The following is a 27,696-nucleotide window of genomic DNA, read 5'->3' on the forward strand; positions in this document are numbered from 1 at the left end:
ATGTATTGTCAGCCCAATCAATCAACCTATGTCTCTATCTTCTAGAAGTTATCCACTCTAATGTCCAAAATAAGGCATCTCCCTAATTGGACTTCATAGACGACATATTAATTTTTCAATTGGTTTGCTCATTTTCGATTAGGTTAAGAAAATGTTTTGGTTCATCTCCTAATACAAGTTGTCCTTTTGCCTTACGATTTGACCACGTAACGCCGCTTAGTATTAGTTAAACATTAGACAATCAGTGATTTTCCTTGATTTTTTTAGAAAATTTTAATTAAGCTCCCAAAATTTTTGAAAAAGTTTCATTTCTCTCTTAAAGTTTTTTAAAAAATTTAATTACACCCATCAAGTTTTATAAATTTTCATTATACCTTTTAATTTGTTTTAAATTTTTTGAAAAAGTTTCACTTCTCCTTAAAGTTTTTTAAAAAATTTAGTTAGGCCCTTCAAGTTTTTAAATTTTCATTATACCTTTTAATTTGTTTTAATAATTTTAATTAAGCTCACTTAAAATATTTGAAAATTCTCATTAATCTTACAAATTTTAAATTTTAAATTAGACCCTAATTTTTTTAAATCTCATTAAACTCCTAAATCTTTTTAAAAATTTTACTATCCCAAACTTAATCCCACTGCATGCATAGTGTTTTGATCTAATATTTCAGTTCATCCGGATATTATTCCATCTAACTAACAAATGTTACTGATGATATAGTAGATATACAGTCATGGGGACCTAGTATACTGTATAGATAGCACAGGCTGTTTGCTTACGCAGCCATTTGTATTCTTTGTAGTTGTTTGGATAAATAAAGAATTTTACTAATAAAAAAAGAAGAGTTCAATCTCAATCAAGAACATTGATAACATAGTTTAGATTTCTATGAAAATTGCTTTCGTTCAATATGGATCATATCTGATATTAGTAGCCATTGAGAAACAAGTTAAAAAGTATATACTATTGAATTTTGCAGGGTGAACACCTCTATAATTTCGTACTAACCATCAAAATGCGACGAGTTCTCACAGCTCTTAAGAAACCTCTGAAACTCGGTCTGCACTGCAAGTAGATAATGAACAGTCCTGCTGTTCTTAAAACTTGATCAGTTTCCTAGTTCTTTGCACCAAAGCCACGTGGACTTGGTCTTGTTGATGCGTATTCTGCAAACTGCATTCTGGATTCTGATCTCCTCGCTCTTCTTGCAGTACCAGGAGGAGCCTTATACATGGAAGAAACAACAAAAAACATCAATTATTACAGAATATAGCTTGCCTAAAAATAATTGAAGTGGCATACGAGTCCTGTTAGAATTCCATCAATCTTAAATGAGTTTATAGTTGCACAAAACTTTCCAAATAAGTGTATATACAAAGTTGCAGACAAAGCACACCTTTATCTATCTGTTCAACACAAGAAAATAATTTGCATGGATGAATAACCTAAGGATGTTGCATCAAATTTCATGACAGATGCTATTGATATTACCTGAAGCCGTCCTACATCTACCTTCTTCTTTTTGGCCTATTCTAAACCTTTCTTTTCTATTTCATATGGTTTAACCTCGGTACCCGCTTTATAAACAGGAACTCCCACCTGTAAACATAGCACAAGAGATAATCTTTTTGGATAAAGACTAATGATGGGTAAATATATTTGTCATAACAAATTTTCCAGTTCATGCATTAAGCATAAGGAGCAATATGAACTCAATTGTTTACGTGTGTACTCATAAGTCTGGTACTTTTAACTCGTTTGAAACTAAAAACAATTGGTATTGTGTGCAAACTAATGGCATCTTCCCTTTTTTAAGATAATTAGCTAACTTTGAACAAACACCTGTCTTTCCAACCCCTGCAGACCAGCGAATAATATAACAGTAGGGCCGAAAATGACCGCAAGCGACAGTCGAAAAGTGCATGGCTTCTATTGCTCCTCCCCCCTTCTTTCTGATTAGATATAATCCATTATCTTGTTATTGAATTCCCTGCTACGCAGTTCACCTTTGCTATTTTACATCCAAGCTTTAGTCCGATCGTGGCATTACGTGTAGCGTTTCACTACTTCTTTTTCCTGTCCCCGCCCAAATATATATAACGGCTTCAACTTCTTCCCCGAAGTGCCATTTTTTGCTTCCTATGACTTGGATTCCATGGAACACTCAGTTGAGAGAGTTAGCAAAGCAATGCCAATACCTTGAAGCTCTAACTCTCTACCGCCAAATGCTGCGTTGCGGTTCCTCCCCAAACGCCTTCTCTTTCCCTTTCGCTCTCAAATCCTCCGCTTCCCTTCCCCTTCCTTTTTCCGGCCAACAACTCCACTGTCAAGTCATCAAATCCGGATGCTCCCAGGAACCCTTTGTTCTTACTTCTCTCATCTCTATGTACTGCAAATTCAGTTCCCTCGGAAACGCCCGCAAGGTGTTCGATGAAAACCCAATATCCAATCAATTAACGGTTTGCTACAACGCTTTGATTTCCGGGTACGCGTTAAATTCCCGGTTTTTTGATGTTATTGCTTTGTTTTGTAGAATGAGGGAAATGGGCGTTTCGGTTAATTCAGTTACAATGTTGGGCTTGGTTCCGGTGTTCTCGGAACCTGGGTACATAAGCGTAGGGATGTGTTTTCATTGTTGCTGTGTGAAGTTGGGGTTGAATCTTGATTTCTCTGTTGCTAATTGTTTAGTTACAATGTACGTGAAATGCGGGGCCATTGAGTTTGGTAGGAATTTATTTGATGAGATGCCCAAAAAGGGTTTGATTACTTGGAACGCTATGATTTCAGGGTATGCGCAGAATGGACTTGCGGCTGATGTTTTGGAACTCTATAGGAAAATGGAAACTGCGGGGGTTTGTCCAGATGCGGTTACATTTGTTGGGGTTTTATCATCTTGTGCTAATCTTGGTGCTGTTAGTGTTGGCCACGAGGTTGAACAGCGAATAGAGTCTAGTAGACTTGGTTTGAATCCCTTTTTGAATAATGCATTGATTAATATGTATGCTAGGTGTGGTAATTTGGTCAAGGCTCGAGCTATTTTTGATGGCATGCCTGTTAAAAGTGTGGTTTCATGGACAGCGATTATAGGTGGATATGGAATGCATGGATATGGAGAGATTGCAGTGGAGTTATTTGATGAGATGATTAAGAGTGGTATTCGGCCTGATGGTGCTGCATTTGTGAGTGTTTTATGCGCATGCAGTCATGCGGGGTTGACTGAAAAAGGCTTGGAATATTTTTCAGAAATGAAGATGAAGCATCGGTTGCAGCCGGGTCCAGAGCATTATTCTTGTGTGGTGGATCTTCTAGGTCGGGCTGGTCGGCTAAATGAAGCTTTGGAGCTCATTAAATCAATGCAGGTAAAGCCAGATGGTGCAGTCTGGGGAGCCCTTTTGGGTGCCTGCAAAATTCACCGAAATGTAGAGATGGCAGAGTTGGCGTTTGAACGAGTTATTGAGTTTGAGCCCACAAACATCGGTTATTATGTTCTGCTATCTAATATTTATTCTGAAGCTGAGAATTTGGAAGGAGTGTTGAAAGTTAGAGTAATGATGAGAGAGCGAAAGCTGAAAAAGGATCCAGGATTTAGCTATGTCGAGTATAAAGGAAGAGTGCACCTTTTCTTGGCCGGGGATAGAAGCCATCCTCAAAAGAAGGAGATATATAGAATGGTGGATGAGCTGGAAACTTTGGTGAAGAAACTTGCTGGCTGTAAAGACAATGAAGAAAGGAGAAACAAAGAAGCTTTAATTGATATGGGTGTTCATAGTGAAAAGTTGGCAATTGTGTTTGGACTATTGAACTCTGAGCCAGGGACAGAGATTGTGGTGATAAAGAACCTTAGAATGTGTGACGATTGCCATTTATTTTTCAAGGGTGTCAGCAAGATTGTGACTCGTCAGCTTGTTGTTAGAGATGCAACCCGTTTCCACCACTTCAGAGATGGACACTGTTCATGCAAAGACTATTGGTAATACAATACTCGCTTGAGGGTTCCATATTGCGTTCCCTGGTATCCTAGATGTTCTGCAAATAATAATAAAAATATGCAGTACAAAGATTGATTTCATATTGAAATTAAGAAATCTGTTGGAAGCCTGTGGAGTGCCGGTTCAGCTAGGTGGCTGCAAATGTAATAATATATGCTCAAATGCTCTATGGATACCAGAAAATGAAACTGAGTCTAGAGAAAGGGCTGATGATCAACCAGCCATTGATTGATCATCCCTTAAGAAGCTAGTTTGCTCAACAGTCAGAATGGCTGGCGTGGGAATATAGATATTGCTAACTCATTCTGCCATTGCTTATTTTAATTTACATGTGCATACAATTCTGAAGAGAAATCTGTCAAGCAATTCTTATTTCCGGTTGTAGCTGTTCCCTATTTTGTACTTATTTCCCTTCTGTACCAATAGGTGACAACAGTTGCTTTGTAGAATCAATGCACCGATTTCTTATACTCCAAGTCTCAAAACCAGTCAATTGTGGATGAAACGAATTACACCATAGTCGATGAAATTCTAGTGTTAAATTAGTTTTCTACAATGTCTGGTCTCTGTGAACTGCAGTCAAAGCTTTGAATTAGAGGATTAATTCACCTATTCCAGATATGTCGAAACTCAATATAGATGAATACACTTTAACGATCAGCTAAAATATACATTGCAAATTGCAAATTGTTTGTGAGGTTCGTGTGGTCATCAGATGATTCAACGATTATCTGAGATGCCTGTCAAACGTGGCTAGTGTTGTTAAACAAAAACTTTTGATACAATTCAGCTGTATATGTTAGTATGATCATAACCAACATTCATGCATCCATTTCCAGAGGCAGATCACATTATTTTTTGCATACCCTAGCAAAAACGAAGATTAAAAACCCACCCTCTTAACACTTCATTTTTTGGTTAACCATGTCAAAATGGTCAGCAAGGAGGTAAAATAACTAACTAAAGCTAAACTATTTTTCGTTAACACAAGAGTTAGATAGATAATATATGTGAAACAAAATGATGATGATGTTTGTATATTTATATTCCATAATACCACATTGTTAAGGTATGCAACTGCAATTTTCAGATTGTTAGCTGGCAATTTGGCTGTAAAACACTTATGCAAAGTACACATGATGCTAAAAAATGACAAGGCTGTCATAGCTTTTGTGTGGAGATAGAGTGAGCAAAATTTGATTCGATTCGAAAAAGTTGAAAAAAATTTGAATTTTGAATTATTCGAATCGAGTTAATCGAATTAATCAAGTTAATCGAATCAGCTCGATTTTTTTTTCGAATTTCAAGTTCGAGTCGAGTTGAATTTTCGAATTCGAATAATTCGAATAAACCGAATATAAACTGTATTTTTTTTTTTTTTAAATTTTAGGCTTTTATTTAAACTCAATTTCCCCCAAGCCCAAACATTTTATATTTTCTATTTCCCTAAGCCCGTCTCCCTAAGCCCCAAAGATTTATTTTCCCAAATCTCAATTCCTCCCCCAAATCAAACCCCCAGCAAATTCCAAACCCTAAATTATTTTTCTTCTTCTCTCCATTTCCATCCAATTCAAATCCTAAAATCTATTTTTCTTAAAAAACCCTAAAATAAACCCTCATTCCTTCTTCTTCTTCTTCTTAATTATTTTTTAGTTATTTACTCACTTATTTATTCACTTATTTACTTCAATTTTTTGTTGTATGAAAATTTTTTTTTTGAAAAATTACATAAAAATAAACAACACTAAAGTTATTTTTTTTTAAATTTAACTTGAACAAATATATTCGATTTGATTCGATTCGAATTTCATCTCACTCGACTCGATTCGAGAAAACTTCAAATTAAGTTAGATGATAACATAAGATTCGAAAATTCGATTAACTCGAAAATTTCCAATTCGATCGAATGCTCACCCCTAATTGGAAGTGTGAATCCAGTGCAGAATCGTAAATAATAGCTTGATGGTGAAGAGAAAATCAGATCACGTGTTAGATAGAATTATAGCAGCTCTTTTCAAACCCAATAAGATGGTGTGATTATTGAACAAAAAATGAGCACTTTCAGCTTGGGAAATTTAAGAAGTTGGTTTGATTCTGAGTAAACAAACAGCATATAAGTACCAACCTTGAAAGACTTAGCAATGTGATATGGACCAAGTAACAACATATCAGTATCAACCTTGGTTTGATTTTGAGGGTCTTTGATCACATTCTAAGATAAAAGAATAACATGAACAAAATAATAAGAAAATGAAAGAATACCTACGTCTGGCAGTGGCAAGGCTTGAGCAAGCAGAGCTCTTTTCTTCAGCTGGTCTCTTTCACATGATAATATTTCAGAATACTGATTGAGAAGAGCCAAACTCTTCTGCTCGTCAGCCAATATGTACCAAAGATGGGTTTCTCTTAAACATCAAATAAAGAATAAATGAACAGACAAGGTTCAGAAATTTATCACGAATGTAAGAGCTTGCAACATCAACTAGCATTCATGGACTATCACCCGAAAAAAACAAAAAGGAGAAAATTTGCAAGGTACCCATTTTAGTTAAGTGCATAATAACATAAATTCTAAATGAAAAGCAACGAATTAGCATAAACAAGGAAAGAAATCATTACGTTGGAGAAGGAAGCTGCAGGGGAACCAAAGGGGGGAAAGCAGTAGGAACATCCCTCTGGGCGCATCGTATGTATGTCTCTTTGCATGGAAATAAACACGAATTCCTAAGACGCATAATGAATTCTTTTACCCCTTCAACTTTGAGGAAAAAAAATCATTTTAATCCATTATTTAATTTTTAATCTTTTTAACTTTATAATTTTTATCAAATCATTTCAAAATAATAAAAATTTAATGTTTTTAACTTTGTTTACATGACATAAACCTAAATTGTTATATGAATGATATGTCAATATTTATTTACTTTTTAAAATTTTAAAAATATTTTTATAATTATTATACTTTTTAAATAATTTTAATGATTTTTAAATTTTTTGAATTTTTAAATTTAAAAGACCTAATTAAATGCTAATGTGTTAGCTAATGACAATCCACTTATATGTCACGTCAATCTAATTTAAAAATATTAAATGTTCATCCATTGTGGGATAATTTAATAGAAATTACAAGTTTAAGGATTAAAAAAATGAAAAATTAAATGCTGAAGGACCGAATACATAGTTACACCTTTTGAGAAATACATTGGGTTTTGCAATGGAATAGAATGACGTTATGGTTAACACAGTGCAGGTTGGCTGGATCAGCTTCGGTCTGTCCTCTTATGGGGGATTACGGTTGTTTATGTTTTAAGACTCAACTCGAGGATGAAGAATCAGAAATAAATCAGAATGAGGCAAGGAATGTTAAGTCAGCGTGAAGCATTGAAAAGTAAAAGAATCTCCATTCAAAATCACATACAAGACACACACATGACCTCATACACCGATATTTCAAAGGACCAAAAACAAACCAACCAAAACCAAACCAAACACAACATACCGACTTCTACCAGTTGGCATTTCCCCCTCCCCATCTGACTACAACATTAGCATTACCTCCAAGCTTCAAAAAGCTCGGTTCTCGTAATTATCAGCCCCACAATCCTCGTTCCCTTGTTCTTCTGAACAGCTCCTGTTCCATTACCAACTGCCTGTTCGTTTGCCTTCTTTGCTCCCATCCTTAAACCTGAAGCACCTGATTGATCACTTCTGCTCTTTCCACATGTACTTCGCAGGCTGCCATTTGCTAAACAGTTCATTTGAGATACTAAAGTACAAGGACAGTTATTGGCTAGAGATCGGTTTCCAGCACAAATGTTCTCGATTGAAGTTAGGAAACTTTGAGGGCCAGTTTCAGTTGTCAAATTCTCTTCAGCAGAGTGGGTAGGGCTCTCTAAGGCAGGTTCTTGAGCAACAAAAGCTTTCTCTCCTTTGTTTTCGTTTTTAACCTCTTCACTGGCATCTTTGAGTAGTTGTGAAGAGCTTTGCTGTCCATTCTTATCAGACGGCTCTAAGCGAGAGACAGGAGCAGAGTCTACCATAGAATCTTCTCTTCCTTTAAGTGTTCTAATAATAAGGGTCTTCAGAAAATTCATCACCTGGACTGCATACATCAATGCAGTTAAAGGATCGGACATCTGCGATAAACAGTAGTGGAGTTAATTAAACTATGAGTGGACCAGATAGCAAGAACAAACCTAAATGACATTGCCTATTGCCATACACGATCCTAAATTAAGACTGATGGAATATAATCACTATTAAAAATACATGTCACACTTATAAGGAAGAAGACCTTTACTATGCTTCAAGGAGATGTTGCTTTAACTCTTCATTTTTTCTAAAGTACTCATGTCCAATCACATATCCAAACATGGGGTATTGAGGTTCAATCCTCCAAAATATGGAAAAACTTGGAAAAGGATTTATCCTACCTGTATCAGATACAACTTGTATCTAACACTCAACTGGAGTATCAAGTAGCATAGCTTTAAGGTGCCCTAGAAAGGCCTTCTGGAAAGTGGAATGAACTCTCTCTCTTGAAATAGATCATATTTTTTAACCGAAAATCTTTTCTAAGGTCCTCTACTTTCACTATGTTTTCAAAAAAAAAAAAATGCTTTGAGTTTGAGTACAAGAGTATAAGGGATGCATCCATGCGACTAGTGTCAAAATGACATATGCTTAAAACGGTTAGCACCTTTATGGCCAGGGCTACGGAAAAAATGTTGTAGAACAATTCAAAAAAGTTTTATTACCATGCCAAATAGGTTCAAATCTCAATAACCAACAATTGTGCACTAAGTCTGGCATGTGTATTTAGACTAAAACTACAAAAAGATAATTACTCACTTGTGTCATGTTTGGAGCAAACACCATGGCAACATTGCGTGCATTCATCTTGTTCAAATGTTCCACTTGTACAACATCAGCCATTAAGTTTATTGCCCAATCCAGTAGAGCAGCTTCGGTTGGAGGAAGGAGCCGTACAAGCCGAGCACACTCTTCTTCTGACTCGGCTTGCATTACTTGCTCTGGAGGAAGCGAATCCAGAACACCACTAGGAAGTTCCCTAAACCAAGCCTGCAGAGTCATAAAAACGACAACCGAATTGAATGATCCGTACAACTTGGGCAGTTCTCAACATTGTTTGCAGATATCTTGATAACATATTGAGCCTCGGAACCAGTTCTTTAAAAAGTTCAGCTCTCCTCAATATTTTAATTACTTATATAAAAGAAGCGTGATAAAATATAAGACAACTATGAACCCAACATACATACAAGAAACATGTTCATAATACTCAGTACAGCCAAAGCTATTAAAGAGCAAAGAAAATACCTTTATAAGACCAGCCAAGCAATGTACATCAATCCCATCTGGTATAACTCCCCTATTTAGTTGTTCCCTGACATACTCCTCCTGGCTGTTCTCTGCATTAATTCTGAAAATTCCTTCTGCCTAAAGAAAATATAAGAAATTAATTACTAAACTGGATACTTAAGCAATTATATAGCCATAAATCACAGATAGTAATATACCTGGAGGCCTCCCCAGGCGTATAAATGACTTTGCATCAGGAGTAGTATTGTTGGAACACTGTTCCCTCTAGAGTCCAGTGAGAGCTGCATAGATTCTGTCGAAACCCCAAATACACTCGCACTGCACAAGAATGATATCTTAGCCAATGAAATAAAATTAGCAGAAAGACTTGGACAACAGTTATCACAGAGCAAGGTATCTTATCATCATCTCTTTTTCCATACATTCACTTACATCAATGGTATGTATTCAACTACAAAATTGAAAATAGTGAATCATAGAACAGATATAATTTCAGTAAGAATTACCCATCAAAACAAAATTAGCAAAGAGTAGAAACCAACAGCAAGGCAAAAGGAGTGCAATGAAGAGAAAGTCCCCCACTTTTGGGGAACAAATTTGCATCCACAAATGGAAGCAAACTGGGGAGAACCCAGTGGTGACCTTCATTACTATGGAATTCTATATATGAATCAAGGCCTCTTAACACAGAGAAATTAGTCATCATTTGAAGTTCCTAAAATGGATGGCCTTTTACAACTGTATTTTCATATTTAGGTAAGAAAGGGGAAAATACTAAACCTTTTCCTCGTATTCCTTTCATAGAAAGGACAAATAAAAGTTCAGAAGACCGAGTTATACGAATGAGAATTGAAGAATTCAGGAGAAAGGGGGAAAACCAAGTGAGCAAAATGAAATTGACAAAAGAATCTCAAGAAAACATCTACAGTAACCAAAATAACCAAACCCCAGAAAATTTATTCGACAAAACCATATGAGAATTTCAATTATAAGTTTGAAGAGAAAAAAGAATGTGCATTGATAAACTTGCCTGGCACTTGGAGCTCTCCTGGGGACCTCAGGCTCAAATTCAACCGGCAAACCAAGAAATCCATGGAACCTATCAAAAGTCACATGAGCAACATGTCTAACATTGGTAGGCAACCCAATTTCCATTGAACAAAGCTCTTTACTTCCAGAAAGGCTACACCCAATCAAAGACTTCCTAAAAGCAGCCACCAAAAGCGTCAATAAAGACAGCTGATCCCCTTCCCCTTCTCTATCCCTTTCTTTCCTCTCTTCCTCTTCTTGCCTATCCTCTTCTTCTTGGTCACTCTCTTGGGTTATTATATCCTCCACAGTGCTTACGTTAGAGTTAGTAAGGGCGTGTGGAGTGGAGGTGGAGCTTGAAAATGAAGGGAAATGAGATGGGGATGATTGGAGTACTTCAGTCATAATGTTTTTCCTTTATTGGGGTCAACGATTTAGAGCCAAGAAACAATTTTTCTTTATGGAAAAATGGGTTTCTTTGGAAGGACTTAATGGAACAATGGGATGTAAAGATTTGATGTCTACGTAGAGTTGGATTGAAGGAAAGATTTTGGATGGTAGGAAGCAACTATCATCACTTTTCTTTTCTATTCTATATAATTTTCTTGGCTGGCTTTGGCTTTGAGGACTGAAGAAGCAAAGTGTAAAGATTGAAAATTTAGGGAAAGGGAGAGAAGTGGTGGTGGGTGGTGGAGATGAAGAGATTGAAGGAAAATACCAGCATCATTCACCCCCCTAAAGCTACATTCTATGAGCAAATGGGGGCATTGAGGGACTGCTTCTCTACAGTGATTTATCTAATGTTTGTTCCAGAGCCAATGAAATGTTGCCATCTACGCATTTAATAATGGAATTCCTTTTAGCAGCTTGACACATGGTTATGTTGGGATTAACCATATGATATGATATGATATGATAATGACTTGCACACTCTAGTTTCAAGTCCTTCAATTTCATAGTTTTTTTCTTTTTCTTACAAGAAAATTCTTGTTGAGATGTGGTTATTCCAAAAACATGTCATTACATCTTACATATTATTCGTCGAGTGAGATTACAGATGAGAATATATACAGGTTTCTTTTTCACACTTCTCTATTAAATTTTACACTTAATTTCAGTGTATCATATATGAGATTATATGCAGGATTTTGTTTTGGATCATTATAACACTGTACATTTTAGAAGGTTTGTGATGTAAAAGAGTGTAGTCATTTTCGGGGGCATAATGACATCTAATCCCAACATTATTTACATAAAAGAAAATTTGTCTTTACATAAATCAAACTGGTTCTAAATCCGACAGGTGTAAAACACTTTTGTTATAGTCTTAGTTAAACTGGATCATGTCAGAATCTTGATCCCACCAGCTTCCTAGCAAAAATCCATGAACCTCAAAACTCAACAAAATTGTCCTCTCACTTTGCTTTTTCGGTTTACCATTCATTTGGCAGAGTAATTATGAAGTTAGTGTTTTAGAATTGAAATTGATTTTTTATGGTTCAACTTCATTGATTAATCATTTGTTAGAAGATGATTGCTCTTTAGTGAGCCAAGTTCCCCTAAATGGAGGATAAAAAAGCAAAGGTTTGGTAAGCTTTTTGAAAGAGAAAGTTCCAACTTTAATAGGTTTGCTGTTGATGATAACTTAAAAAGTATTTTTGAGCTTTCAAGGCAATGTTTTTCAGAATAGAGCATAGAGTATCCCCCAATCTTCCACATGCTTGTAATTAGATTGGAAAATTATAGAAAAATACAAAGAAAACAATAATGATCTCCATTGTCTCACCAAATAACTCTTTGTTTGTCAACTAAATACTCATTATGAATATAATTAAAGAGTTAAGGACCAGGAAACAAAATAAGGAAAAGTGTTGCACAAGTAAATTAATCTGCCAATAGTAATCATATCCTTAAAATCTTAAAAAATGCCACCAAACATGTGCCACCCACTTTCCACATAAAAATTTGCCAATTGGCAATAACAAGAAAAGATGGATTCCATTTCGGAGCTGTTGTTGCCTGTTGGATGAGCTGTGGATGATATCATTCAGAAAAACCCATTTTTCCCCCTTTCTTATCACTGATTTCTAGTTCAAATTCCTCATTTCTTCTGGATATTGGGATAGATAAGATGCCCTAATTTGAACATGCATCCAATACTAACTAACAGCCGAATTTGAGAAACATAGTTGATGAAGCAATGAATGGTTGAAAAGGGTTGCTTCGTTTGCAAGGGAGATGCCTTTACAAAGGGAAAACATAAAGTGAAAGTGAAGGAGCTGCTTCAAGCAAAAATAGTCTTTAGGCAAAACTGTTGCCCGTTGTACAATGTCCACTGTTTCAAATTTGAATCTAATTTCACGGCTATACTTCACATCTTTATACTTTGGTTCCGTACAGCCTCTGCTCTTTTGGCCTTTTTATAAGTGATCGTTAACCCCAATGCCATGAATTTTGCAGAATGATGCTTGTTAAAAGTGCCAGCCATGCTACATGCAAAAGTGTAAAAAGATGAGCTTTCTACCCTAAGCTTTCGTTGGTTTTTGTTTCTTTCCTTTTTCTCTGTTCTTCTTTTTGGAAATACACACACCCATAATATAAACATAGATCAGCTGGTGTGGGATTCTGATGTCAATGGCCAAGCCAAACACCAACGGCTAAAAACGAATCTGGACAAACTTTTAGAGGTACCCTACAACAGCTTGTAAAAAGTTCCTGTAAGAACAAATACCATCTAGCTTACTTCCCAGGAACCAACGGCTGTAATGTAAACTTCCTAGAGTTTTTTATCCGAAGCAAGTAGACTAATCAAGTTTAGTGGATACTCCATAGTTTAACAGTAAAAACAAGCTACTTTTGTTTTTTACCCTGTGTGAATTAAGGTTTGGCCAAACCATGGATGGTTAAAGACTTAAGGACTAATCTAATCCAGAGGGGCAGAAATGAATGCATTGAAGCACAAGAACAATAAAAGCTTTAACATATTCAGCACCAAAGTTTCAATGAGGCCTGAGCACTAAAAATAAGTATTGCAGTAACCATTCTCTACATTCAATTAAATCCGTTTGAAATGCACAAAGGGCAATCCATCGGGTAAAGTTGAGAAACGAAAAGCAGATTCCATGGAGACCCATCTAACTTCCAATAAATTCTCAATTACATAAAACTTCCCAATCCCAAACTAGCAGTGATGCCATTGAAACAACAAAGCCAAGAGATACATCAAAGTGATAAATCAATAGAAAAACCAGAATCACTGCATTCTGCCAACAGGTTCAAGAGCTTCAACAGTAACAACGCTATTTCCTCTGATCACCTGCAGCGTATCAATACCAATTACAATGAGGCTAAAAAATTCAATGATATACCCAAAAACATAGCAAGGTACTCACCACCATGCCTATGTCAGTTTTCTCATTGCCATTCACCTCTACTGTGTTGTCAACCACTAGATTCATAAACTGATCAAACCCGCGAAGCGTACCAACAACCATCCGATTTGCATTCAGCTTGACTGCAGCATTACATACCAACAGAATTCATACAATTAAAATTACAGAGTATGTAGATTAGCATCTGCAATCTCATAAAGCCACATGCAACTTACAAGACTAAATAACAGAAGCAACAAATTCCTTACACATTAAGGCACCGGCGTATTAGCAAATACCATAAGAACGCAAACCTAAATCTAAGATTGACTGTAGCTCATAAGTAGCTCAATATTCAAAATATGCAAAGTAATAATCATTACTATCCACGAGAATATATAAAAAAATCGAACATCATACACGAAAGAATAAAAACTATTTTTTTAACCTTAAAAGTCATACCAAAGAGAAAACACATATTAGGTGCAGACAATAAACAGGGGACATTCGCTTTACTACTATGCAAAGAACAACGAAAGAATACTTACTCTGGAGTTTCTTGTCCATGTACCTGTTACATGAAAACAGCATCAATAAAAGAACTAAGAAATAAGTAAGGGGAAAAGAAAGAAAGAACAAAAAATCAATTTTTCAAAAGAAAAAAAAAAGTATTGAAATGTGTGGGAAGAAAAGGAACTTGCTTTTTGAGATCTGGAGGCTGGCCTGATCTGCTCATAGTGACGGGAGGTTGGTCTACTGCGGAGCGGGAGAGCGAAATAGAGGGGAATAGGGTTTAGGGGAGGAAGAAAGCTGTGATTCCTAGACTAAAAATGAAAGCCTCTGAGATTGTAGAGGGCCTGATGTTGATCAAGAGGCGGCCCACGGTTGAAAATTTCAAATGAGATTAAAAAATAATATTAGATAATTAAAAATTAATGACAACTCGGGGGTTTGAGGATCGAACTCGTGATCTCTCGCATCCGAAGCGAGAATCATACCACTAGACGAAGCATCCTCAAAGGCTTGGGCTTGCACTATAATATTTATAATTTTTTTTTATAGATAAATTATCAACTTGGTACCTCTACTGTTTTTAATTAATTTGGCCCTTATACTTTAATTTTGTTGTCAGTTTGGTCCCTGCACTTTCATTCCAATCATCCCCTTACCCCCAATCCAAATTTTCATTAAAAAAATTATATCAACAAACAACACACTGCCACGTGTCAAGAAAAAAACACTTAAAAATGTTTAAAGAATATTAAAAAAACATTTAAAAGCCAACCGCCCACCAAAATTAAACTAAAAATTAAAATTTCCTAATTTATTTTTGAAATTTATAAAAATAAGATTATAAGTATGCAAAATAAAATAATTAAAAATCATAAATTTTAAAAACATTTTTATTTGGAATTTTAAATTTTTTGAAAATTTAAGATTATTATGAAATTTTTAGAATTTTATGGTATTTTTACTTTAAAAACTCAAAATTTCTTTTAAAATGTCAAAAATTCATAAAATGCAAAACATAATCCAAAAACAAAAAAAAAAAAACAAAAACAAAAATGACATTCAAAAAAATCCAAAAAATTTAAAACTTGATAAATTATAAAATAAAAAATCAATAATAATATATTTTTGAAAATTATTTTAAAATTCATAAATTTTAATAAATACGTTGTTTGGAATTTTGAGGTTTTTAGTTAGAAAACCATAAAATTTTAAAAATATCATTATAATCTTAAAATTTATTTTAAAAACCCACATATTCCAAATAAATTCTTTTACAAAATTTTATGAAAATTTTTAAATTTGTAATGTTTTACATATCTTATAATCTTAAAAAATTTACATTTTCAATAATAAATTATGTTTTTTAGGTTTTTATAATTGTCTGGGTTTAAATATTTGTTGGGTTTTTATTCGTTATAGTTTTTTTTGTTTTTTATTTTTATTTTTCATTTTTATATTTTTTAACATTTTTAGTGATTTTCTTTCTTTTCTTAACACCTGGCTACATGTTATTAGTTGGTTTATTATTTTTTAATGGAAATTTGGGTTGGGGTAATGGGATTAACGGAATAAAAATATAGGGGCCAAACTCATAATAAAAATAAAAGATAAGAGCCAAATAGATAAAAAATAATATAAGTACCAAAGTGATAATTTAGCTATAGTACAAGAGCAAATAGTGATAATAAGCCTAATATTTTTGGGGCTTCAAATATTCTATAGGTCCTGTTACTAAAATTATATTACTTAATTATTAATAAATAATTATAATTACTCAAAATATATATATATATATATATATATAGAATAATTAAGTTTATTACTAAATTATCTATTTGGACAATTTTGTTTGTATGAAGGCATGGGAATTTCTACAAATATGAGAAGAATTTTATTTGCATGACCTACTTAGAAATACCATGACAAGCTAAAAACTCAAAAACAGTTTTTTTTTCTATTTTCTCTATTTTCTAATATTTAAATATTATTCTATAAAAATTACTACAGAGACTATTTTCATTAGTGCAAAACGTAAACATTCATTAGGATTCATTATATACTCAATGTATATTTTTTTCGTAATTCTTTTGCATACCAAAATATAAATTGGGCAAACAAAACCTTAAAAAAATATAATTATACATCTTAAAATCTTCAATTAATTTCTCATAAGTTAATTTTATCCACACAAATTATGAACAGATTTTACCTTTAATTAGAATCTTATCACATTGATTTCATAAAATTTATTTAAAATTTTCATTATTTCAATTTTAAATTTATGTTTTATTGGAAAAATAAAATTATTACCAATCCCAACAGGTAGAATTTTATAGTTTGTAGTAAGATTTCTTTTATGGGATACATCACCAAAATTTGACACCATTTCCGGATATTGGTGTCTTAAAATTATTAATTTTTCATAAAGAGCAGCAATGGTGATCTAAAAAAGAAATTTGAGAAAGTTGTATCACAATAACTTTGCATTCATCATCCGAAACTAATGGTATCATTTGAATTAAAATATGAATTAATTCATTTATGGCTTACTTTTTTATGATCTAGAAAATAAAATATCTACATAAGTAAATTAAGGAATTTCATATGATACGTTCTACCATGAGACCTCATGAAATACTCAAAGAAAAAAGCAAGTTGGCTAGTCTATAAAATAAAAGATTTACTATTTTATGTGTCTCCTAAATCTATAATCACATGAACGGATACAGTAAGTTATTACTTTACTTTTATTAAGAAGGATATTTGCAATATCAAGTATAAAGACATTGATACTCTTCCTGACCTTGGGTATGGAGAGATAATCAAACAACAGCTAGTTAATGTCACCATAGAATTGTTCATTAAATGCTTTTATGAAAAGAAAGATGCAATTAGTTTGAAATGTAATAGTGAACAAAACTTCTTGCAAAGTCAAATAACTTTTTCAATAGGACCTTCTAAGAAAAGTTAAAAAGATAAATGTTGCTTCTCTCAAAAACAGATTTTCTAGTTAGTCTTGTTGCAAAAGTTTGTAATATTCATACTAATATTGGTGACCCAATTAATATGTATCCTACATCCCAATAATATCATTATTGTACCATAATCATTTTAAGTTAAATGTTTGATCCAATTTCACTCCTTACCAGAGTTAAGCCAACCACTTGAGTCGGGGTGGGTAAGCATTGTCTAAATATGCGTCTATCCGTTTTCCCATATGAAATGGTGCACATATTCAACAGCAAGACCCACCATGCCACAATTATCTCATTCCCTTATTATTTTCCTGCAAATTTGTCAAAACTCATTTGTAACCTTCAAACAAACCGAAACCGTAATCATTTTCTTAAATAATTAAAAAAAAAAAAGTTTTCATCTGGTGTTGAGTCAACTCTATTTGTCATGTAATGATGATGATTTTCTACTTAAATGTTGGCCCAACCTTTCTTTTTCTGGCCTGGGGTGCAAAACTCTTCAAACCATGTCTTTCTTTTTCTAGATTAAGCCATGCCTATTGCCATTTGTCAACTCTTAGCCCTTCCCAAACTTCTCCTCTCCGGTCTCACTCCAGTCCTTCTTGTCTCTCATGGAATTATTAATAATAAGATTATTATTTGCTTATTGCTCCTTACACGTTTTGGATGTAGAAGTTCGGCTTTATAGAAATGAAAATAATAGACTTATTTGACTATGATTTTTATTATTAATTAGCTTAATTCCCACTTCATGGAACCCCATCCACCAACTTTTCTACTTGCCAATATAAAATTCATTTGTTTAATTTTTTCGTCTTTTATACTTTTTTGCAAAGAATATCACAACCTAATAGAAACTTAATAGAGATTAACTTAAATCCAAACTAACTTAAACATAATCATATGAATTAACTCTGTTTTCTTTACACTTTTCAACCAACATTTCAACAAGACAAGTAGAAACTTCATTGAGATTCCCACCTTAAGAAAAGGATGTGAATAAGACAAGAAGTGGTCCATTTGTTTGCTTTGAAGATTATGATACTGTCTGTCTCTTTTTCTCTTTGGTGATAATCAAAGAACCATAAACAATGATTAGTGGTTGGCATTAGATTTCAAATATAGAAATGATTCTTTAGCAGTTGATTTGTGCATTGTAGACCCTTTAAAATGGTTTACATTACCCCTTTGTCACTCTTAAAAGAGATTGAAAACCAATTTGTCTTTTATTGAAAGAGTGTTAGCCACCCAACATTGTTTTACCAACAACACTGGTGCATAATGTCTTATCAATCAAATTTCAAAAAATGGGTTGAACCCCAACATCATCATTGGTCTCTAATATTTGTTTGAAGTCTAAAGTTAGATTCTTAGTCCCTATTTAACTGTTGACAAGTCAAAGTAAATGTTAGACATTTTCTTACAAGTTAGCCAAACATGTTCATAGATTCCCCAATTATTGATAAGTCAAATGATGAAAAATTCTGAGACATTCCCCTCTTTAGCCACCTCCCACTAGGCAGTAATAAACAAGAGCTCAGCATCTCATTGTCTTCCCTAACTGCTCTCTCTTCTTTTCAGGCTGAAGAACAAAAACCAAATAAAAATGTTGGGGAAAAAGATGGGTTCCTTGAAGAAGCTAGCCAAGAAGGTGAAGAGCATGCGGGGAGGAGATGGTGAGGAATCAAAATATGAATGGTTGCTAAGGGAATTTGAGGAAATGACATCGCCTACTACAGCCTCAACCCCATCAGGGTCATTTGCTATTTATGTTGGAGAGAATGAAGAAAGATTTGTAGTGCCAACCAACTTCTTGTCTCATCCACTCTTCAAGATGTTGTTGGAGAAGTCTTACAATGAATATGGTTTCCAACAAAGGGACAAACTAGTTGTTCCATGCAGCGTCTCAACGTTTCAAGAAGTTGTCAATGCTGTAGAATGTTGTAATGGGAAGTTTGATTTTGGAAAACTAGTTGAGGAATTTCTTTAATCTCAAGTACTAGGGAACCATAATCTTTTTTTTTAACATATGTTTGGAGTTTATAGTTGTATGAATGCATTAGAGCTGTAGTTCTGGTGTACCCTACACATGCAGTTTTGCTGCACTGCTGATTTTGATCATGTTAATAACTTTCCTTGGTAGATTTAGATTGAATCAAGTTCAAAGCTACTTTAGGTGAATTGGTTCCTAAACTTCTGCATGTAAACATTTGCAGAAGAAGAGAATTTGATACATTACAATTAAAATGGATCATTTCCAGGTTTCTTCCTTTGTCTTTCTTCTGTCTCCACCAAATCAGAGACAGGTAACTTTGACCATTAGAATTTCTACTTGTTTGACTATGATATTTCTCAAGCTTTATTCAAACCAAACCACTATCAACCTTCTTTCAGTATTCACATTTCAAACTTTCAGTTCTTGTGGCTTTGTACACATTTGCTTTGCTGCATTCAACTTTTTGGGACTAAAATGCAAACTACTTGGATCTGTAGGTAATATTTTGGTTTAAGCAAGGACAAGAACCACATCAAGAAATCAGCATTTGAGATGCTTAACATTTTAGCCAACATTATGTTGCTCTGATTGGAGTGTGTTTATTGTTTTTTCTTAGTTTTTGCATTGCAATCCCAAGGAAAAGGCGGCCACAGTGGGAATAAACTTTTCTTAGTTATTTCAGATCAACAACTTCTTGGGCCTTTGAATTTATGAATGCATTAGCTCCTGCATGTCTGTCAGTAAATTTTCTGCATGCTTCTTCAGGAACATGACCAAAGCCCATCAAATCGAGGATAAATGGTTATCAAAGTTAATAATCAGCAACATGGGTTCTAACTAGGCTCCACAATATTAGAAACCCACACAACACGAGATGTTTCAAAATTTATACCATTTGAATTATTGGGATATCAAATTTTAGCTTAAACTCGATTATGATATAACAAAGTACAATTAAAAAGACACGAATTGTAGGTACCTGTCTTTAGATTAGAAGGGTTGTAAGTTGTAACATATCATGAATTCGGGCATATTAATTGAGCCTGAGCGATCAAATCATCAATGGTATGCATCAATTTAAATTCAAAGCCGGCATGGGTAAAGATTCGCTCATGAAATAGTGGGCTAAATGTAAGTTAAAACAATCCCAGAATGGCTTATTCATTTGTCATTTACGATAACAAAACTAGTACAGAAATTGTTCATGGAGCAAACATTTTTCAGAGAATGAAACAAGAAAAACTAGCTATTAGTCTGCAGATTGACACTACCGTCTACAAGAATTCTTTTCATTGAATCTATCAGTTGTTGCATTTGTTCTCTGGAATGCAGTGGCGCAGGATACACGCACGTGCAGTCCAAACATCCATCTCGTATGGTGTCAAATATTGCAATGGTTGGACCGATGCCGTGAACCGAAGAACACCCCACATAGTCCACTAGGCCAATTTCTTTGTGCAGTTTGTTGGATTCATCAATCACAGGATCTTCGAAAACCGATATGAAGGCAGTCCTCATAGATGATGATGGAGTCAATCCAGGGTTGTCAATGGCCTTGCACATGAGGAAGTTTAGGTCATTCATATCGGAGAAATGCTTGTTGTTGTTCTTGGCATTGGAAAAGGACGTATAACATCTGTTTGCTAACTCCCATACTTCATCAAGGGCGGTCACATCATGTGTATTCAGGATTGCAGAATGGTAAAATCCTAAATAAAAAAGATGATCAAACAAGATGATTATCGCATCATATGCAAGACCCAAGTGCCAAGCAAATCAACAACAGACTGAGATTATTTTCCGATCCCTCAAAAATCAATAGGATTAGGATGATAATAGCAATGAAGTAATTACTTACCAAAATGATTGCTACTGAGCACTGGCTCGAGAATTGACCGACAGTCTATGAGGGTTACAACAGCATATTTTTCCTTTTGATGATCAGGGAAGGGTTTGGTGGACCGAGCTGCAATCATACCAGCAGCTGCCAGGGCTCCACAGAGTTTAATACCCCTTGATTTGCAGCCCTGTAAATGGTATATGATGAAGCAACTTCCAAGCTCAAAACAATTTAATCACATAAACCATGAGTTTTAGAATGATCTTAGAACAAGTCCGGTAAAAAGGGAACCATAAGATCAACAATGATAGTGATGATGAATTATATCAAGCACTAAAAGAAGTTAAATACATAAAGCTTCCAAGCAGATCAATTAATACTCAGAGCCCAAAGTAAAAGTTCATGCAAATATCACAAGATGTAGATGGCAGATCCCCAAGATGTTGGCCACAAAGAACTTCACAATGGCATTTCCTGAAATCCTAATTTTTTAATTAGAGTCATGAAACTTGTGGCAACCGAAGATTCCCTTTTAATTCGAACCGGAGACAAGTTTTTCGAGTTCAGTGCTTTGTACTCTTAAAATATCTCAAAAATTACAACGTTGCAGACTCGTAGTTTTGAGTTTTACCTTAAAAATTGAACTTACAGACTTGTGAAAACAAAGTGTTACTTACAGCAACAAGCCTGTCGGTATCATCTGGGTTCATCTTCAACCTCACAACCTGAGAGTGCCGAGCCGAATTAGCATCAATGAAGTTGAGATTCGCCAGCTTGAAAGAGTTCAAGGAGTAGCCAAGCAAGTCAACCCCACGCGCCCAAAGAGGCTTATTAGCCTTACCACTAGGAATCAAATCTTCAATCCCCACTTCTTGCTCTATCTCCTCCTCCGCCTTGGCTCTTCCGCCACCCACCATCTCTAATAATTCCCTCAACAGTCCCACCGCGGCAGCGCGGTCACAAGCTGACGTGTGTAGCCGGAACACCAAAAACCACCTTGCGTCGCTTATAGTGTAAAGGCTGGCGAAAAAGACATCCCAGTCAGCTTGGTCACCATCAGTGCGGTTCCATGAGTTCCTATTCAACTCGTGCTCGAGTAAAACGTGGTGGGAATCGATGTGGGAATCGCCCAGGGAGCTTTGGAGTATGTGAGAAGTAGATTGAAGATCAAAGGATTGGATTTGAACATGGGGGTTAGAAGGCGTTACGAAGTAAAAAGTGTTGCAGGAAGCATCAAAGCGGACCCTGGAACGGAGGATGGGATGAGAAACTTGGAGCCTGCAAAGGAGTGCTTCAAGGAATGAGATATCGGGGACATTAGTGAGGAGGAGGGACAAGACAGTGATGCCAGTGCCACCGGGCACGGCTCTGCACCAGCTATACTCAGCGAGACCAACTGCTCGAACCTTGGGTTCGGGTGTTTTGGGGTCTGGATTTTGGGTTTGGGTTTGCTCAGATTCAGACATTTTACTTGACAGACCTGTGGAACTTTGGAGACACAGAAATTGAGGATAAAGCCAGTGAAGAGGAAAAACTGTCTGCGTTTGCCAACGTTTTCAAGCAAAAAATTGAGCTTTTTTTACGTCAAAAGTTTTCAAAAAAAAGATGAAATTTCATTTCACCCAAATTGGGACGAGGGAAGGAGTAGGGAGTCTTGTTTTTTTTCTTTGATTTTGATGGATAGTTTTCGTTTTCAATCAAAACTATATAATCAGTTTGACATGGCAACAAGCTAACGATAGTACTTGTTTTAAGCCTATTAAATGTTATACAAGTATGTACAAAAGAAAATGGCCATTTTACTAAAGTAATCCAAAAAATTTTGATATCTACAAAAATGACTCAGGTTCAAAAATAATCACAGAAATAATCTGAAATGAATAGTAAAATTGGGTTTTGGCCTGTCAATTGCCGGCATTAACTCATATTTTACACCTATGATTGTTAAATAATTGTGTCAGGCTTTAAAAAATTAATTTTTTTAGTTTTGTCCTGTCAATGGCCAGAACCATGGTATTTTTTTTTAAATCGTATCATATTAGTATACAAAATAGGAGATAAAAAAATTTTGGGTCTTGGCTTTGTCAATGGCCGACACCCATCAACCAAAAAAAATTGAATTTTTAGAGCAAAAAATTTTTTACTCTCTAAAATACGAGTTTTAAAAAAATTTTTGAGTCTTTGGCACATCAATGGCCCGCACCAGTACAACAAAAAAAATTTGAATTTTTTCAAAAAAATTTTTACTCTCTAAAATACGAGTTTTAAAAAAAATTTTTTGGGTCTTTGGCTTCATCAATGGCGGCACCAAGACAACCAAAAAAAATTCAATTTTTTCAAAAAATATTTTTGCTCTCTAAAAATACGAGTTGTTGGAGTTTATAAATATATAATAATACTCAATTATTATAAAACAGTTGTTGAGTTTCAACATACTTTAACAAGGTAAAGTAAGAATTTCAAACAGAGCACCGGAAGCAACGATTATACCCGGGTAAAATATGAATTTTTTTTAAAACTCGTATTTTAGAGAGCAAAAAATTATTTTTTGGAAAAAATTTGAAATTTTTTTTTGTTGTCTTGGTGCCGCCATTGACAAGCCAAACCCAAAAAATTTTTTTTAAAACTCGTATTTTTAGAGAGAAAAAAAGAATTTTGAAAAAAATTCGAAATTTTTTTTTGTTGTACTGGGTGCCGGCCATTGACAGGCCAACACCCAAAAAAAAAATTTTCTTTTAAAACTCGTATTTTTAGAGAGCAAAAAAAAAATTTTTTTGCTCTAAAAATTCAATTTTTTGTTGATCGGGTGCCGCCATTGACAAAGCCAAGACCAAAAAAAATTTTTTAATCTCATATTTTGTATACAAATATGATACGATTTAAAAAAAATAGCATGGTTCCGGCCATTGACAGGCCAAAACTAAAAAAATTAATTTTTTAAAGCCTGACACAATCATTTGGCAATCATGGGTGCAAAATACGAGTTAGTGCCGGCCATTGACAGGCCAAAACCCAATCTTACTGTTCATTTCAGGTTATTTTTGTGATTGTTTTTGAACCTGGGTCATTTTTGTAGATATCAAAATTTTTTGGATTACTTTAATAAAATGGCCAAAGAAAATAAATCATGGACCACTTGTTTGTTTTTGGATTTTTTTGTTGAAAGGTTGCAAATTTTTATTGAGAAAAAAATTAAGTATTTATTGTGTAAAATATAAATTAAATAATAAAATTTATTATAGGTTTTGGTATTTAGGGGAGTAGTTCATAATTGTGAATAAAAACATCTTAAAGGCTGAATAATACAGAAAATAAAGAAACTCATAAAAACTTTAAAATAAATTAAGAGGAGGTCTTCAATCTTGATGGAAATCTACTTCAGAGTTGACTCTAATAATACTCTTCGGGTTGCTTTTTCCAATATTCTTTAATGGCCCCTCTTCTCTTCTTCTATTTAGTATTTATAGATTTTAGAATGCTCAGAAAGGTTAAAAATTACGTTTTTTTCGTGTGTTTGGGATGCAAATCGCAAAATCGGCATGGTCTGACACATGGTCGTATGCCAGCCCATGTGGCTCACATAGTCGTGTGTCCAGCCCATGTGCCTCCTGAAACCTACTCTATTTGCCTGATTTTCTCTCGTTTTTCGCTCTTTTTGCTCCCAGATGCTCTCCTAAGTATAGAAATATGAATTTAAAGGATTAAGAACATAAAACTCACCAATTTGCATAAATAATCATCCAAAAACGCATTAAGAACGGGATTAAAACATGTTATTTTATCACTTATCAAAAACTTACATAAAAAATTAAACTCAAACAAAAACGACTCAAAAGCTTTTTTTAGAGTTAGAAAGAACGCAACTGCCACATATACAAGCCAAGTCATGAGTTTTTGCATATGTTCAAACATCAACCACTTTAATAGATCACATGACATGCTGTATGATAACCACATTCAACAATCAATTCATTGGAAAGTCCTTCAAAACCACATCCATCAAATTAAACATAGACAAAGTGAGTCGACTTCAACATGTAACGATCCAAAAGTTAGTAGTGTCGGAAATGGTAGTTTTGAAATTTCATTTTCGATATTCAAGTCCGTAATTATTAATTATTTAATATTTATGATGTTAGTATAAAGCTTAATTAAAATTTGGTCTTTTAGTTTTGTCAATTAGATAGTTAACTATGGTACAAGTGTAACGACCATAAAGTCAGTGGTGTTGGAAAATAATGTATTGGGACCTCGTTTCTATAATTTACAGAGTTTTTATATAAATGAATTAAATTTTGGATAAATAATTTTACCAAATTAGTGACTGATTATGTAACGCCCCCTTTACCCGAGACCGTCGCCGGAGTAGAGCACGAGGCATTACTAAACTTATTTGAGCACTTAAACAAATTCAAACAATTTATATCACACTTTCCAGACAAGCTGTCCAACTGCGTTATAGATGCAAAAAAAATCATATCTCGAGTTACAAAACTCGAAATCTAAATCCGTAAATTTTCCCCAAATCTAGGCTCATATATCTACTTACTAATTTTTTCTAGAATTTTGGTTGGGCCAATTAGTACAGTTTATTAGTTGAAGTCTCCCTGTTTCAGGGTTCGGCTGCTCTGACCCCTGTTCACTACGAACCAAATTTCTCCATGTACAGAATTCAAATAACCAAGACGTTTATTTCTATTAAAATAGACTCAATAAGGAATCCATACATATATAGTATGACTCATAATTAATTTTTATAATTTTAATGATTTTTACAAATTAGAACAGGGAGTTCAAAATCACTCTGACCTTATCTCACAAAAATTCAAATATCTCCTGATATGAAAGCCTTTTGCTTACACCGTTTCTTCTATGTGAAACTAGATTCAATAAGATTTAATTTCATAATTTATTCAACATATAATTATATTTTTATGATTTATGGTGAATTTTCAAACTCAGACTACTGCTACTAACCAAAAACTATTTTAGTACAAAATGTTGTTAACTAGTTTATAACATCTTTACTTCATTTCATTTAAACTCTATACATGCCATATAAATCTTCAAACATAAAACAAAAGCTACCGGAATTGATCTGGATAGTGTGCTTTGTTGTGTTGATCCGATCTACCCACTTCACTTCAAGTCAATCTACATAAAATATTAAACACACACAAGTAAGCTTATTGAAGCTTAGTAAGTTCATAGGTTAAAAGTAATGCTTACCAAACATAATATTTCCAAACAATACCAAAACACTTACTAAAGTTTCCTGCGATTCACAACCATTGTTATAATAATTCACATAGTTGAGCTCAACAAGAATAACTACTCAATCTCTTCCATTTGGATCACTTCTCGCTTATTTCTTATAATCAAATTAGGAAACGGCTTACGAAATTGAGTACGTCGTTGCTCAATGCCACGATTCACAACTCAGTATGGTTTTCCTCATTGAAATACCATACCTACATTTTTTAACTCGGTATGGGAAATGCCATACCTACATTTCTTAACTCAAGATGGATTTGATAATACCATACCTACATTTCACATTTCAAGATGGATAATACCATACCTACATTTCACAACTCAGTATGGATGATAAAATACCTACATTTCACACTTTGCCATGGAACAACCATGGTCTTATCCAATCAATTCATCACACGTCACGATACTAACGTACTCAATCCTGCGTTTTTCCTAATTTGCATTTCCACATTTATTCTTTCATTAACAAAATCTACACAATCCCACAACAAATTCAGTATATAATAACACATTATATACTTCAATCATTCACAAATAAACATCTAATTTCAACCATATGAACTTACCCGGCTAATTTGTAGAAGATATTGAAATTTAGGGACTATTCGCAACTTTTTCTTTTCCTCGTTCTTCTTTGGATTCTTGATCTATAATATAAAATATTTCTACTCATTAGCATTTATTTGATTTCTATTTCACTTCACAATTTATGCTGTTCAAATTTCGAAATTGTACTTTTACCCCAAAATTTACAGTTTTCACAATTTAGTCCCTACTCAATTCACCCATCAATTGAACTAATTTTCTCAATTAACACTTTATTTTATCATTATAAACTATTTCAAAACCTTTTATATTCTGAATTTCAACAGCAACCTTCAATTCACAACTTTTTCACAATTAGGTCCTAAATATCATTTACTATCAAAATCACTTAATAAAACCACCTTAATATGAAATTAGAACTTAAATTTCATAATAATTCATCATAAAATTCTCTTATCCATCCAGGGTAACTTCCAATTTCACCCATAAAATCAAAAACTAATGAATTCTACAAGTGGACCTAATTGTAAAAGTCATAAAAACATAAAATTATCAAGAAAAAGCAAGAATTAGACTCACATGATGTAAAAATATGAAAACCAGCTTTCTCCAGACCTTCTATGGCGTTTTGGCTGAGAAAATATGAAGAAATGTCTAGATTTTTCAATTACATCATTATTTAACTATTAACTTTTATCTATTTCCAATTTTGCCCCTTGTTCACATTGTTTTCTTGCTTATTTCATACCCAAACCGTCCAGCCATTAACCTTTGGGTCTAATTGCTCTTTAAATCCATATTTTTAAATACTTAAGCTAT

General features: G+C 34.1%; 6 protein-coding genes and 1 long non-coding RNA gene across 7 annotated transcripts; 2 read left to right on the top strand and 5 right to left on the bottom strand.

Annotated features, from left to right (window-relative positions):
* Window positions 1–872: 872 nt before the first annotated feature.
* On the bottom strand, window positions 873–6,720 carry LOC128280663 (uncharacterized). The gene is made up of 3 exons (XM_053018893.1): window positions 6,607–6,720; window positions 6,250–6,355; window positions 873–1,222 (listed from the first exon to the last, which is right to left on the bottom strand). The coding sequence occupies exons 1-3, from the start codon at window positions 6,691–6,693 to the stop codon at window positions 1,107–1,109; spliced, it is 309 nt and encodes a 102-aa protein (XP_052874853.1). The 5' UTR covers window positions 6,694–6,720; the 3' UTR covers window positions 873–1,106.
* Window positions 1,845–4,341, top strand: LOC108455993 (putative pentatricopeptide repeat-containing protein At3g11460, mitochondrial). The gene has a single exon (XM_017754582.2). The coding sequence runs from the start codon at window positions 2,140–2,142 to the stop codon at window positions 3,970–3,972; it is 1,833 nt and encodes a 610-aa protein (XP_017610071.1). The 5' UTR covers window positions 1,845–2,139; the 3' UTR covers window positions 3,973–4,341.
* A 648-nt stretch (window positions 6,721–7,368) lies between the features above and the next one.
* Window positions 7,369–11,205, bottom strand: LOC108457270 (rho GTPase-activating protein 5-like). The gene is made up of 5 exons (XM_017756242.2): window positions 10,361–11,205; window positions 9,528–9,648; window positions 9,328–9,447; window positions 8,839–9,069; window positions 7,369–8,123 (listed from the first exon to the last, which is right to left on the bottom strand). The coding sequence occupies exons 1-5, from the start codon at window positions 10,762–10,764 to the stop codon at window positions 7,539–7,541; spliced, it is 1,461 nt and encodes a 486-aa protein (XP_017611731.1). The 5' UTR covers window positions 10,765–11,205; the 3' UTR covers window positions 7,369–7,538.
* A 2,151-nt stretch (window positions 11,206–13,356) lies between these two features.
* On the bottom strand, window positions 13,357–14,599 carry LOC108454770 (probable small nuclear ribonucleoprotein G). The gene is made up of 4 exons (XM_017753339.2): window positions 14,432–14,599; window positions 14,279–14,301; window positions 13,752–13,873; window positions 13,357–13,675 (listed from the first exon to the last, which is right to left on the bottom strand). Exons 1-4 carry the CDS (start codon window positions 14,464–14,466, stop codon window positions 13,613–13,615), a joined length of 243 nt encoding a protein of 80 aa, XP_017608828.1. The 5' UTR covers window positions 14,467–14,599; the 3' UTR covers window positions 13,357–13,612.
* Window positions 14,600–18,532: 3,933 nt separating this feature from the next.
* Window positions 18,533–19,399, top strand: LOC108456504 (auxin-responsive protein SAUR40-like). The gene has a single exon (XM_053018892.1). The coding sequence runs from the start codon at window positions 18,825–18,827 to the stop codon at window positions 19,206–19,208; it is 384 nt and encodes a 127-aa protein (XP_052874852.1). The 5' UTR covers window positions 18,533–18,824; the 3' UTR covers window positions 19,209–19,399.
* A 951-nt stretch (window positions 19,400–20,350) lies between these two features.
* On the bottom strand, window positions 20,351–22,794 carry LOC108454140 (uncharacterized). Its single transcript, XM_017752478.2, has 3 exons — window positions 21,732–22,794; window positions 21,073–21,241; window positions 20,351–20,923 (listed from the first exon to the last, which is right to left on the bottom strand). The coding sequence occupies exons 1-3, from the start codon at window positions 22,518–22,520 to the stop codon at window positions 20,457–20,459; spliced, it is 1,425 nt and encodes a 474-aa protein (XP_017607967.1). The 5' UTR covers window positions 22,521–22,794; the 3' UTR covers window positions 20,351–20,456.
* A 3,209-nt stretch (window positions 22,795–26,003) lies between these two features.
* Window positions 26,004–26,945, bottom strand: LOC128280664 (uncharacterized). Its single transcript, XR_008270763.1, has 2 exons — window positions 26,898–26,945; window positions 26,004–26,208 (listed from the first exon to the last, which is right to left on the bottom strand). It is a non-coding gene; the product is annotated as an uncharacterized LOC128280664 (long non-coding RNA).
* Window positions 26,946–27,696: the final 751 nt, after the last annotated feature.

Source organism: Gossypium arboreum, chromosome 9 (assembly GCF_025698485.1).
Source record: "Gossypium arboreum isolate Shixiya-1 chromosome 9, ASM2569848v2, whole genome shotgun sequence".
Classification (NCBI taxonomy): domain Eukaryota; kingdom Viridiplantae; phylum Streptophyta; class Magnoliopsida; order Malvales; family Malvaceae; genus Gossypium; species Gossypium arboreum.